Source organism: Podarcis bocagei, assembly GCF_964188305.1.
Source record: "Podarcis bocagei genome assembly, chromosome: 17".
NCBI lineage: Eukaryota > Metazoa > Chordata > Lepidosauria > Squamata > Lacertidae > Podarcis > Podarcis bocagei.
This window is the reverse complement of record NC_138143.1, coordinates 6,338,144-6,352,490: the sequence shown is the minus strand read 5'-3', so window position 1 is coordinate 6,352,490 and position 14,347 is coordinate 6,338,144. Positions and strand designations below refer to the sequence as shown.

Genomic DNA, 14,347 nt, shown 5'->3' with positions numbered 1-14,347 from the left:
GGCGAGCAACGCACCATGGCTGCCCCTCTGGGAGGGCCCTTTGCCTAGTCGCACCCGGAACTCTGCCACCTGAGCCTCCAGCTCCCGGAGGCGCTGGGCGGCGTCTGCCTGGACCTGCCTCCGGCGGCGGCGCTGCTCAGCCGTCAGATCTGGAGCCACGGTGAGGCGCCGGGCGGCCTCCGCCACTTGCTGTTGCAAAGCCAGCTCCTGAGTCAGCTCCTCCAGGGAAGGCGCTTCCTGCAAGGCAACGGGAGGATTGTCAGAGCCGCCCCTGAAACCCCCCTCTCTCCCCACCACCCGCTCTCCCCCGCCCCCTCCGCTCACCTCATTCTTGAGGGCAGTGGGAATTCGGTAGGCAACTGCCGTCCTCCGGCGCACAGGCTGGGGTCTTTCCCCTGGCTCCAGGGGGTATTCGGGAGGCAACTGTCCTGTCAGTTCCTGGCAATGGGAAGGGAGGCAAGCGGCATTGTCAATACTGCCCAGGTGAGGCATCCTGGGCCAGGCTGAGACACCTGTTCATCTTCTGTGCTCAAGATTAAAATTCTGCACCAGGACCAGCTGGATTTTGGTAGCTCACACAAAACCAGCCAGATCTGCATGCATTTATTTGTTCTGCAGCGCACTTCCAAAATCGATCTGTCGCGGTTCGCAACCTCTAAAAGCTTTACTTCAATAATTTCTATTTGATTTCACAAGTGTAAAGTTATAACAATACCAAATACATTTTCATATTTTAGAGATTTCCCCGAAACTCCAGACTTCCCGCCATCCCCTCCCTGGGCCCTATATTGTCAACGTTTTCAACTGCGTAATATTTCACCGTCCGTATTTTGCATTTCTCCGTATCACCCATGGTATTTGCTACATTTCGAGTGTTATTAGGATCCTGCTAGCATTTTCATTCACTTACGGTGGTTCTCCTAAATAAACCTTCCCCGTTCTTTCTTGAAAATAAAAATAAAATAAAAGCTTTACTTCAGGGATGATGAATCTATGCCCCCCCCCCCTCCAACTCCTATTGCCCTTGAACACTGGACATGCTGATGAGAGTGGCTGAAGGGAGCTGGACTCCCAACAGCAACTGGAGGGCCACAGGCTCCCCATCACCACCCTAGATTATCTGAACCCAACTTATCTAGAATAACAAAAGGTTGGATGGAATCTTGATGGTCAACTAGCCTTCTCACCCTTGCTCAACGCAGGACCTGCTTCAGAGGTCCAGACTATAGGGAGCCCGGAAAAATTAATAATTACAATTTGGATTACAATTTGGTCTTTCATTAATTTTAGTTTCTTGTTTTTAATTGGATTATGATGTGGATATGTTGATTGGCTGTTTTTATTGGAAAATCAATAAAAATGTTTTTAAAAAAGAAAAGACACCACTGGAACGCTGTTCATCTCCTGGGTTCCTCTGCCCCAATTTCTCTACCCACAAATAGGGAGGAAAATTTCAAGAGGTCTCTACTTTTTACTTCTCCTCGGATTTCACCCTCTGCTCCCCAGCAAACACAGACCAGGAATTTGCCCTCTTGAAATGGAGATTCTCGAGAATTTACCGTCTTGACGGGACACAGGCTGCTTTCTACACCCAGGGATGATTTCAACTTTCCACGCTGCCGGAACTGTCTTGGCTAGTCCTAGAGGCAGCGCCAGCCCCTCGCCCACCCACATCAAGCCGTGCTCCGGCCAACGGGTACTCACAGCCTCCTGAAGGCAAATGCGGCGCAGCTCCTTAAGGCGCAGGCTGAGAACTTGCTGGAGCGACCGCTGCTTCTCCAGCAGCTCTTGCACCCGCTCCAGCCGGATCCGCGGACAGAGGTCCCGCTGCAAAGCCTCTGCGGAGGAAAGAGAGGAGCAGATGATTAAAGCAGGGGGGGGGACCTTTTCCAGCCTGAGGGCCACAGTCCTTTGTGGGCAATGTTCTGAGGGCCACATTTCAGGGGTGGGTGGGGCCAGAGGCAAAAGCTAGCTCAAATTTCATCTTCTCCTTTTTTTTTTTTTTGAAAATGATCTTTATTGATTTTATAACTACATACTATGCATATAAAGGGTAAAGGGACCCCTGACCATTAGGTCCAGTCATGGCCGACTCTGGGGTTGCGGTGCTCATCTCGCTTTATTGGCTGAGGGAGCCTGCATACAGCTTCTGGGTCATGTGGCCAGCATTACTAAGCCGCTTCTGGCGAACCAGAGCAGTGCACGGAAACGCCGTTTACCTTCCCGCTGGAGCGGTACCTATTTATCTACTTGCACTTGGGCGTGCTTTTGAACTGCTAGGTTGGCAGGAGCTGGGACCGAGCAACGGGAGCTCACCCCGTTGCGGGGATTCGAACCGCCGACCTTCTGATTGGCAAGTCCTAGGCTCTGTGGTTTAACCCACAGCGCCACCCGCGTCCCAACTATGCATATACACGTTACTTTACATTTACATTTACTCCCATTTACTCCCTCCTTCTTTACTCCCTCCTTCCTTCTTCTGGCTTTTTACTGTCGTCTCTAAGTTTTTCACATTGTCTTTATCGATTTTATATATTGTTGTTCTTCTTTCAAATTTATCTGTACAGTGTCTATATACAAATAAATATTTCTGTATGTACACGTCTTGTTGTTTGTCTATATTCATTTACAGATAAAATTTTATGTGAAAATAGTTTTGGAAAACTGCTACAATGGACTTTATGGAAACTCAGCTAGGGGGATTCGAGGAAGTCATTTAACAATGTTAGCAAAAATGGAATTATTATAGCTAGGATAAATATTTGTTTGTTTATGTTTTCTGTTTGATATAAAACTGCAAAATCAATAAAAAATTTGGAAAAAAATATTAATTTACAGATACAATTAGTTACCTTGATTGTATTTTACATTTTAATTCATATTGTCATTAACGTCCAATAAAGTTTCTTTTAATTTCCCATTATGAGGTTTATTTCCATTCTACTGATTTCACTATTTCACCTTATCCTATATATAACATAATTTCCCCCCATTCTTTTTGAAATGTTTCATCACCCTGTTGTCGAATCTCCCCCGTTAATTTGGCTATTTCCGCATATTCCATGACCTTGTACTGCCACTCTTCTGGAATATGCAGAAATAGCCAAATTAATGGGGGACAGGGCGATGGAACATTTCAAATTTCATCTTTGTATGGTAGGCGAGTTTCTACACCCACACACGTACACAAAACACACCCTCCCTGTTTGTCAAGAGGCAGGGTCAGAGTTCAAGGGACACACTTGGGGTGCAAAGCAGCGTGAGGGGTGAGGCCTGGGGAGAGGGGATTTGGCTGAGAGTGAGTTTCAAGGGCCCCATAAAGGGGTCTGCAGGGCAACATTGAGCCCCCAGGTTCGTGTTTCCCCACACCTGAATAAAAGGGTCAGTGAAAGTTTGAAATCCATGGCAAGTCCCAGATTTAACTCTCACAGAAACATGCATTTCATACAATGTTTGTATATTCGTAATACGTATGTATTAATGTTGAATTATTTTAATAATAAAATACTTAAATAAAAAATATTTTTTAAAAAAAGATTTAACTCTCACAGGGTGCAGAAATGGGAGGACAAGGTGATCAGCCAGGCAGGAAGGAGAAAAATTGTGGGGTGTTTTTTTTTGGGGGGGGTGTCATCAGATGTATCAATAGGAAGGTACCTGAAGAGCTGTAGCTGGATGAGTTGATGAGTTGCCCCTTTACTTCCATGTCTGGAAGATTGGTTTGTCTCCTGCTTCCGAGGGACGGGAATCACTTTGATCCAAGACCCATCTGGAACTCCCGGATGGGGGGCCTCAGCTGGTTACTGCCATAGGGAAAGAAGAAAAGAGTAAGAAGCGGGTGTGACTCTGCAGATGCAAGCAGCTGAGTCATCTGTGGAGGGCATGATGCTACAGGAGAGGGATGAAAAAAAAGAGAGATAGGATCTGCCTGAAGTCGGTGGAGGGCAGGCAATATCACAAGGAGAAGGTAAGATGGTAGAGAAGCATCTCAGACTACGGAGAGCTGAGGAGCATAGGCAGGTGCACATCTATTCAGGGTTAGGAAAGCTGGGCACAGAGGAGGTTCCGGAAAGCCACTCTCCTTCCCTCAGCTGCCACTCCACAGGTAGCCCTTGAATGAGGCTGGCATTTCCAGGTTCTTCCATGGCACACAGCCAATGGTCAGAGCAGGGCTGGGTAAGTTCTTTACCCCCCATCTCCGCCATGGGGCACAGCGGGGCTTATATGGTATTGGAAAGGGAGGCAGAGCAATGTGGGCTGAAGTGTCCCAAGAATGGCATTTTTCCCAAGCATTGCTAGCCCCACAAGTGTGCTGGAATCAAGGCTGCACTAAAGAAGGAAAGAGGAAATGTTTCCTTATTATCTGAAGGAGTGTCTCCACCCCCCATCGTTCCGCCCGGAAGCTGGCCAGAGTTGGAAGCTGGCCAGAGTGGCTGGGGAAGCCCAGCCAGATGGGCAGGGTTATAAATAGATTATTATTATTATTATTAATCTCCCCAGGTCTTTCTTCAGGAACTCTTCCATGTACGTGAAGTGCAAGCCATGACAGCCGTCGCAGATCCACCCGATGGGCAGGTCCCAGAAGGAGACTACAATTGGCTGTGGGATCCCAGCCTTTCTCTTACATCAGGGCTGTGTTTACCTGTGGTGCTCCAGATGTTTTTGGACTACAACTCCCATCACCCCTGACTACTGGTCATGCTGGCATTCTCGCCATGAGGAGTGGGAGGGCTTCTTGCAGAAGAGACTCCTGTCTCAGAGGATGCTCAGCTTCAACAGGTCACTCAACCTACTTCATGGTGACTAGGGGCTCCAGCGAGTACAGACAGAACCACCTCAACCTGGCCGTTCCTGGACCACATTCTGGGGCTTGTTGGAACCATAACCCAGCAGCCAGGGATGATGGGAGTTGTAGTACAACAGCATTTGGATGACCAAAGGCTCCCCTCCCAACCCTGTTCAGGGGCAGTATTTTGGCCAGTTTTGAGTTGCTGAGGTTAAGTCAGTAATTGTGGGGGTATCATGGATTAGGAACAAACATTAGGCTCTGCCAGGGTCAGACCACCTAGTCCAGCAGTCTGCGGCAAGATAAATAGTCCAGGAAACCATGTGAAGATAAACACTACCACCGCCATCTTGCTTGCCCCTCGGCATCTAATAATCACAGGCATATTGCCTCTTGAATATGGACACTGCATTTAGCAATTACATTTCCCTGCTGTAGCTTCATTCTAATTGGCTAGACAAGCTTTTAAAAGCTATGGTTTGCCTGTCTCATGCCCCCGCAATAGTGCTCTCCACTGAAAGAAGCGTTTTACGTGTATTACGTTGATTGGTATAATTCAGGGTTTCCTTGACAGAGAACGAGACCCAGTTATTAGAGAGGGAGAGAAACCCGAACCTCTCCCTCGTACCTGAGGCTGGCTCAAAGCCAGCGCTCCGGATGGGAGTAGAAGCTGAAGTGCCCCCACCCCCACCCCCCCTCCCCTCTGCCCTGCTCGCCACTCAACTCATAAGTCCACAGACATCCACGGTGGGAAGTCTGGGGGCAGCGAGACAGCTGGCCAGCTCTCCACATTTCTGGGCCCGGGCCAAAGCCCACAGCTGCTTCCCTGCGAGACCAGATCAAGGCCGAGCCCAGCTGAGTGTCCAGAGAACAGCCAGGAAGCCTCCCCGAGTTACGTAACTAATCCCAGTCGCAGCAGAGACCAGAACTGCTCTCGGCATGAATCACACCGAGAACGACATTCGCATCAGGTACAAGGGCCGCAGAAAGCGTTCTCCGCATGCCCTGTGGAGCGTAGACGCACCTTGCACCAAAGATTCTTCTTCCTTGTGCCACAACACTTAATGCATTCATCACTCCCCCCCCACCCCCAATTCTCTTTCTCGTACACACACAGCATTGCCAAATGTGAATCCACAGAGCCGAAATTCACACGCACGTCTATGCCTCAATGAGAAGATGGGTCGCGTTGCACGCCAGCGTGACGAACGTGGGAAAGGGAAGGGTATGGGGTGGCACAGAGCAGAGGCTCTGCCAGTCTCTCCTCTCCCCCTTCCCTGCCCCAGGCTCTACCGCAGTCAATTCCTTTGCTATGACTGTTTAGTGTCAACACCTTTCTCCCTACCCCTCCCAGCCACTGCTGGCGGCTCCCTGTTCCCAGGGAGTGGATGAGGGAGGGATCTGCTATGAGACAGGGCGGAAGAAGCCAGAGCTGTGGTAAAAACAACAGCAACAAGCAAAGCTGAGCCAAGGAAACCCAAATTGAGTGCTGACAGCACATCAGCTCCCCGCATACTCTATTGCTTTGAAGAACTTTTTCTCCTGAAATAAAATGTCCAGGGGGAGGGGTGTTGCTGAGGGTTCAAGGTGACAGCCTGGTGTAGATCCAGAGCAGGGGTCAGCAACCTTTTTCAGCCATGGGCCTGTCCACTCGCCCTCAGACCATGTGGTGGGCCGAACTATATATATATTTTTTGGGGGGGACGGACGAATTCCTATGCCCCACAAATAACCCAGAGATGCATTCTAAATAAAAGCACACATTCTAGTCATGTAAAAACACACTGATTCCCGGACCATCCACGGGCCGGATTTAGAAGGCGGTTGGGCTGGATCCGGCCCCCCGGGTCTTAGTTTGCCTACCCATGGACTAGATCAGGGGTCAGCAAGCTTTTTCAGCGGGGGCAGGGGGGGGCGGTCCACTGTCCCTCAGACCTTGTGGAGGGCCAGACTTTTTTGGGGGGGGAATGAACAAATTCCTATGCCCCACAAATAACGCTGATGCATTTTAGATAAAAGAACACATTCTACTCATGTAAAAACAGGCTGATTCCCGGACCATCCGCGGCCTGGATTGAGAAGGCGATTGGGCCACATCCGGCCCATGGGCCTTAGGTTGCCTACCCCTGATCCAGAGCTTTGTGGTGCTTTGAGAAAGAGCACATTAGTGGACCCCTCCCCTTACCTTACCTGAGATTCCGTCCAGCTGCAAAGTCCTCTATCCTGCAGCAGAGGGCACATTAGCTCAGGGGCAGAGCAGGCACACTTGGCGTGCAAATGATCCCGGTTCAAACCCTGGCATCTCTGGGTAGGGCTGAGAAAGATTCAAATTGCTAGAGAGTCGCTACCCATCAGTATCAAGAATACTGAGTCACATGGACCGATCAATGTGACTCAGATATGAGGCAGCTTCCAATGACCCTATGAAAACACGCTTTTTCGCTCTGCTCAAGACTCTGACTTTCTCATGTGCAGCTGGAATGGGGGCATTTGGGGCTTGCTGATCAGAAGGTCGGCGGTTCAAATCCCCGCGGCGGGGTGAGCTCCCGTTGCTCAGTTTCTGCTCCTGCCAACCTAGCAGTTCAAAAGCATGCCAAAAAGTGCAAGTAGATAAATAGGTACCACTCCAGTGGGAACGTAAACAGCGTTTCCATGCGCTGCTCTGGTTCGCCAGAAGCGGCTTAGGCATGCTGGCCGGCTCCCTCGGCCAATAAAGCGAGATGAGCGCCGCAACCTCAGAGTCGGTCAGGACTGGACCTAATGGTCAGGGCTCCCTTTACCTTTACCAGTCTGTGGTTGAAGCACCAGGCCCTCTGCTCACACGATGCAGGGGCATAGAATATAATCAGCCTTGAACTATGCTGTGCTAAAGGGGGCACAGTAACAATAATAATAATAATTTATACCCCACCCATCTGGCTGGGTTTCCCCAGCCACTCTGGGTGGCTTCCAACAAAATATTAAAACATTAAACATTGTCTATTTCATGTCTATTAAAGATTAGAAGCTTCCCTAAATAGGGCTTCCTTCAGATGTCTTCTAAAAGTCTGGTAGCTGTTTTTCTCTTTGACATCTGGTGGGAGGGCGTTCCACAGGGCGGGTGCCACTACCAAGAAGGCCCTCTGCCTGGTTCCCTGTAACCTCACTTCTCAAAGCAAGGGAAGCGCCAGAAGGCCCTCAGCCTGGACCTCAGTGTTAGGGCAGAACGATGGGGGTGGAGATGCTTCCACAGGGTTGCAATTTACCGGTATGTATTTTCTCACTTGGGTGACTGTATGGCTTTCCCCCATCCAATTCATCCTTGTTTACAGTCCTGTAAAAGCTGTTATCATTCCTGTTTTACATAAGGCAGAAACGGAGAAAGCCAAAGGGAGGGGGCTGAGCCCAGGCCTGCAGGGTTCTGAAACTCTTACCACTGCCTTATTCTCAAAACAAAAGAGCAAATCAAGGTTGAGACCAGGAGAACAGTAGCTGGAGGGTAAATTCAGGTAGGTTTGAGGAGGAGGACAGGAAAAATAAAGAGAAAGAGGGGGGAAGGGAGAGAACCAGCATTTTATGAGCTGGGATTGTGATGCAGGGGCCGAGTTCAGCAGGTGGAGCCCTTCCCCGGAAATCCTTGCAACACCTGGTCACGTCATCTTGGCTGGCTGCCTGAGGCAAAGGTTCACCTAATCCCCAGACAAGAGTCAAAATGGGCAGGCCAAAACCTATCTTCCAGAGTCAGCAAGGTAGCAATTTCCTGCAATCCCTCCCCCCTAGATCTTGCCTTGAAAAGCATTAATTTCCACCATGGAATCATCTCCGAGAGCAAAATATACCATCCAGGAATCCTGGCTTCCAGTCACAGCTGTTTTTGAGCCAGGACTCAGCCCCAGGACTCTTTTTCAATACCTGGGCTCACCCCTGAACACACAAAGCCTCTGAGCATGGGTGCCACAATCGGAGCCACAATCAGGCTCCACCACACATTACAAAGAAAGAGGATTTCAAGATAAAGAAGGAGATTTCTACGCAGTCTTAGGTCCCAGTAATGCCAGAAATGAAGAACTATTTCACATTTTCCCTCTATATTCCACAGCCCTCCTTACTTTAGCCAGCTCAATTGTTCGCTCAAGGCTTCATGGCTGAGGGAGAACTTGAACCTGGGTCTTCCCAATCTTAGCCTGACACTCTAACCACCTACACCACAGTGTTTCTCATGTGGCAAGAAGACCAAATCATGCAAGACATCATGTACAGTCCTTTGTCTCTCTTCACTGGGTCACATTGGGTTGGCAATGAACCTGGGGTTCAAATCCCTGTTTAAGCCAATAACTCATTCAGTGGGTCTGGAACAAACTGGGATCTCTCTTACCCTCAGTTTACCTCACCTGTGAAATGGGATGGCTGTACAGAATTGTACAGAAGCACAGTAGTTATCCCAGGCATTTATGTGGTGTTTTTGCATGCTCAAAATATTTACAGCAACTTTGTAAAGCAGGTGAGCGTCATTATTACTCACAGGTAGCTCAGTTGGTAGAGCATGAGACTTAATCTCAGGGTCGTTTTGCGTTAGGCGAAAGATTCCGGCATTGCAGGGGGTTGGACTAAATGATCTTCGTGGTCCCTTCCAACTTTACAATTCTATGATTCTCTCTCTATACTGCAGAAGACGAGTGGGGGCTGAATCTGGGAGAGAGCTGCTTGCCACCTGGTGAGTTGATGGCAAAGACATGCATGATTCAAACCCAGGGCTTTTGATTCATAGTTAGTCTCTTACAGCCACAAAGCTGTGCCAAGTCTATACATAAAATTAATGTACAACAAAGTAATTAGTGTTTGGAAGAGAAGCAGTGCCATCGTTACATTTCAAATGCCTCGGTGATCAGGCATCGGGGATATTTCCAGCCTTGTTTTAAATAATAATCCCATCTGCCTGGGTTTCTCTCCCACACCCATTCTGAGAAACCCTGCTGAAAAGACACGCGTCTACTCGGAACTCTGATCCACTGCTGCAAAAGACACGCGTCTACTCGGAACTCTGATCCACTGCTGTAAAAGACACGCGTCTACTTGGAACTCTGATCCACTGAGTTCAGTGGGACTTCACTGGGGGGAATAATGTACACAGGACTGAAGCATCCCCTTCCCCCAAGTCTTCCTACTGTGTTTTCTAAGGACAGAAAGGTGCGGCCAATTCCTTCCAAAGCCAAATACTCTTAAGGTTCAAGGCAGGACCCTCGTCCCGTGCTCAGCTCGGAGCAAATCCGAGCGCGCGCTTTCTCCTCCGGCGCCGACCCCTCTCTCCGCTCTCCCACCTGGAAGCAGCACCTTCGTGGGAAAAACCCGCAACTTCTCCAAAGTTTCCAAGGCGCGCCCCCCACCTCGTGCCCCTTCGCCTGGGCGGGGGGTCAGCTTAAATCAGGCTCCCGGGTCCAGCCTAGTGAGAGACCCCCCCCCCCAACTCAGGCTCCCCCTGCGCCGCCACCCCCGCCCGGCGGCTTGCAGATCAGGAAACAAAGCAGAAAAAGGAAACGTGGGGCTTTAACCAGGAGCTTCCATCCCGAGAGATGTCTTGGGGGGGGGTTAGGATCCCTGCCCCCCCGGAAGCGGCTGGGATCGCCCTCCTGCCCCGTCGCTTCCCACCCCACCCCCCAAAAAACTTTTGCAAACTTGCCCGAACTTTGGGCGACTCTAAGTGGCCGCCTCCCCCGCGACGCGCGCCCCCGCCTTGCCGAAGCGCGCCCTCACCTCGCTCCTTCCTTGGCTGGTCGGGGGCGAGCTGGGGAGGAGACCCAGGACGGGCCAACGGCGGCAGCGCTGGCCGAACCCGAACTGCCTGCGGAGAAGAAGGCGCCGCCAAAGGCAGCCGGGGAGGGGGAGGGGCCACACCTGTTAACCCTCGCCTGGCCGCGGGCTGGCCAAGCGCAGAGGCTGGCAGGCGAGTGGGGGAGGGGATAGGGGGAAAGGTGGGCGTGGGTAGGCAGATCCTTAGGGAGGGGGAGCCCTTCTTCTTTCACCCCAGATGGGCATGGGTGTGCGGGTGGCCGGCAATCACCTAGTGGGCAAAAAGGACGCTCTTCACGTGCTCAGAAGCACCCTTGAAGGACAACTGTTGTTGTTGTTTAGTCGTGTCCAACTCTTCGTGACCCCATGGACCAGAGGACGCCAGGCACTCCTGTCTTCTGATGACTATGAGGGCCACTCCATTTCTTTTACGGGATTCTTGCCCACAGTAGTAGATACAGTGGTGCCTCGCAAGACGAAAAGAATCCGTTCTGTGATTCTCTTCGTCTAGCGGTTTTTTCGTCTTGCGAAGCAAGCCCATTGACGGATTAGCGGATTAGTGCTATTAACAGCTTATCTGCTGATCAGATCAGCTGATAAGCGGCTTAGCGGCTTAGAAAAAGGGGGGGAAAGGGAAAAAAACAGGAACTCGCAAGACATTGTCGTCTTGCGAAGCAAGCCCATAGGAAATTCATTTTGCGAAGCACCTCCAAAACGGAAAACTCTTTCGTCTAGCGAGTTTTCCGTCTTGCGAGGCATTCGTCTTGCGGGGCACCACTGTATGATGGTCATCCGAACTGAATTCGCCCATTCCCGTCCATTTTAGTTCACTGATGCCCAGGATGTCAATATTTATTCTTGCCATCTCATTTTTGACCACATCCAACTTACCAAGGTTCATGGTTCTTACATTCCAGGTTCCTATGCAATATTTTTCTTCACAGCACTGGACTTTCCTTTCGCTTCCAGGCATATCCGCAACTGAGCGACCTTTCGGCTTTGGCCCAGCCGCTTCATCAGCTCTGAATCTACTTGTACTTGTCCTCTGCTCTTCCTCAATAGCATGTTGGACGCCTTCTGACCTGAGGGGCTCATCTTCCAGCGTCATAACCTTTATATGCCTGTTTTCTTTGTCCATGGAGTTTTCTTGGCAGGGATACTGGAGTGGCTTGCGGGTTCCTGCTCCAGGTGGATCACGTTTGGTCAAAACTCTCCACTATGACCTGTCCATCTTGGGTGGCCCTGCACCGCATAGCTCATAGCTTCTCTGAGGTATTCAAGCCCCTTCGCCACAGCAAGGCAGTGATCCATGAAGGGGTGAAGGACAACTAGCCAACCGCAACTAAGGCGCCTCTCCCCCGCCAGGAGGGGGCAGCAGAGGGGCCATCACCTCCACAGGGAATGGGGAAGGGAACGGGACACACATTCCATGCTCAATAATCTGGTTGGGGGGGGTAATGGACATGGTGTCCGCCAGATGTTGATGGACTACAATTCCCATCATCCCTGACCACTGTCCGTACTGGCAGCAGTTGAGAGTTGTAGTCCAACAGCTGAAAGGAACTAGTTGCCACCTCTGCATAGTAAACACAACCCAAGGCAGTTCATCCTTTCCAACAGGACGGAGACACAAAACACATATGGGCAAACAGGCTGCGGATATACAGTGGTACCTCGGGTTACATACACTTCAGGTTACAGACGCTTCAGGTTACAGACTCCGCTAACCCAGAAATAGTACCTCAGGTTAAGAACTTTGCTTCAGGATGAGAACAGAAATTGCGCAACGGCGGTGAGAGGCCCCATTAACTAAAGTGGTGCTTCAGGTTAAGAACAGTTTCAGGTTAAGAACGGATCTCTGGAATGAATTAAGTACGTAACCAGAGGTACCACTGAAGTAACACACAGTGTTATAACACACACATTTGCCTTTCTCTTTACTGCCCCGTGGGGCAGATTTATTTAAGCCTGGTGTAGAGGATGGTGGAAATAGGTTGTAAAGTTTCTGCCATTGTTTTTTGTGGGCTTGATGGGTTATCTTCAATTTCCTTGATATTTTTGCTTTTCTTTTTCTTTGCTTCTGGTTTAGTAATGAATGTAAAAGCCAAGTAAAAACACTCTTCCCAAAACCCTTAAACACACACACACACACACAGCACCCCCACTGCCCAACCCTTGCCATTGTGTAAAGTCCGAGTTCACAGATCAATTCTGAGGACTGATTTAATGCTGCTCCTGAAACAATTGCACTGAGGAATAATTCCGGGAGGGGAAAAAGTTCCTGATTTCATCAGCTTAAACCTCCAAATGAGGTTGTTGTAGCTTTGCCTGGTTTCTAGCTTCCTGCATGCTGTTGTGCTAACCATTTGGATTCGAGGAGGAAACTTGGGGAGGTGAGAGCCCTCTAACATATTTTGCAGGATGAACCAACAGGTAGAATTCTGGACTGGACCATTTTAGACCAGAGGTGGGGGGGATGCATTGTTCACTGTTCTCCCAGATGAACAAGAAGCTTTAAAGCTGCCAACAAAACAAGGAAATACTGAGGTTTGCTGTATGTTTGGAGTTGTGCCTTGCTGTTTTTAAGTTGTGCGCTGAAAAACAGGGGGGCACACCCACACCCCACACTGCAGTCTGAAGAGCTCCAGTCCAGAATTCTACCACTTGGTTCTGGACATTGCGGGCCTGGTCTACTCGTGGGCAAGGACAGAGGTGGCAATGGAACAGGCTGCACCACTCCTGGAGGCCAGAAGGTTGTTTGACTGCTGCCCTTGCATTTCTTTAAAATCCTGCAGAAATAATGGCATCAAATAAGGGTAGAGGTTGCAACCTAGTTTTTTCCCTGTTGTGGTACTTGCTTGCAGGGTAGATTCATTTGTATACCCAGATAATTATGCTTAAAATGCCGCCCTCACAGTGATGCAATCCTCACAACACCCCTGTAAGGTAGGTTCGCCTGCTTGGGACTCTACCACTTCTTTCTGTTGCATGTAGGGACCTGGCCATGTACACAGACTTTAAAATGATACCATAAACATGGCATCAGCGTATAGCAAAGGAATGTGGGAATCTAAAAGGTAAAGATTAGGTCCAGTCGTGGCCGACTCTGGGGTTGCAGCGCTCATCTCGCTTTATTGGCTGAGGGAGCCGGCGTACAGCTTCCGGGTCATGTGGCCAACATAACTAAGTCGCTTCTGGCGAACCAGAGCAGCGCACGGAAACGCCGTTTACCTTCCCGCTGGAGCGGTACCTATTTATCTACTTGCACTTGACGTGCTTTTGAACTGCTAGGTTGGCAGGAGCAGGGACCGAGCAACGGGAGCTCACCCCATTGCAGGGATTTGAACCGACGACCTTCTGATCGGCAAGTCCTAGGCTCTGTGGTTTAACCCACAGCGCCACCTGCGTCAGACCATTGGCAACAGCGCCCCCCCCCTGTGATTTCTGATACAGGGGTCTTTCCCAGCCCTTTATGGCAATGGTGGGATTTGAACTCGGTGCCTTGAGATAAAAGCCCCCCCTTCACCTTAGGCCATGCACCAATGGACCATAAATCAGCGGGTAACGTAAAAATAATTAATAATAATTTTATTATTTATACCCCACCCATCTGGCTGGGTTTCCCCAGCTACTCTGGGCGGCTTCCAGCACCTGTAAAAACATAATAAAACGTCAAGCGTGTGAACAGGCTTGTGAGATATGCACATAATCTGCACCACCTGGAACATTCTCCTGTGAATCCAGACACCTTTTCATTCCTCAAACTCCTGAGCACCCCCTCTTCTAGCTCAGTCC

General features: G+C 49.9%; 1 protein-coding gene across 8 annotated transcripts in view; it reads right to left on the bottom strand.

Annotated features, from left to right (window-relative positions):
• Nucleotides 1–14,347, bottom strand: part of CCDC120 (coiled-coil domain containing 120) — a 39,823-nt gene that overhangs the window by 8,148 nt on the left and 17,328 nt on the right. For 4 of the 8 annotated variants that reach the window (XM_081175732.1, XM_081175738.1, XM_081175737.1 and 1 more), the window contains exons 1-5: nt 10,517–10,644; nt 3,658–3,803; nt 1,705–1,838; nt 325–438; nt 15–237 (exon numbers count right to left, since the gene is read on the bottom strand). In XM_081175732.1, coding sequence (XP_081031858.1) covers nt 15–237; nt 325–438; nt 1,705–1,838; nt 3,658–3,706 — 520 coding nt within the window. In that variant the 5' untranslated portion in view covers nt 3,707–3,803; nt 10,517–10,644. Of the gene's footprint in view, nt 1–14; nt 238–324; nt 439–1,704; nt 1,839–3,657; nt 3,804–5,901; nt 5,925–10,442; nt 10,645–14,347 lie in introns of those variants that run through there. The other 4 variants (XM_081175734.1, XM_081175733.1, XM_081175735.1 and 1 more) reach the window with 3 other exon arrangements.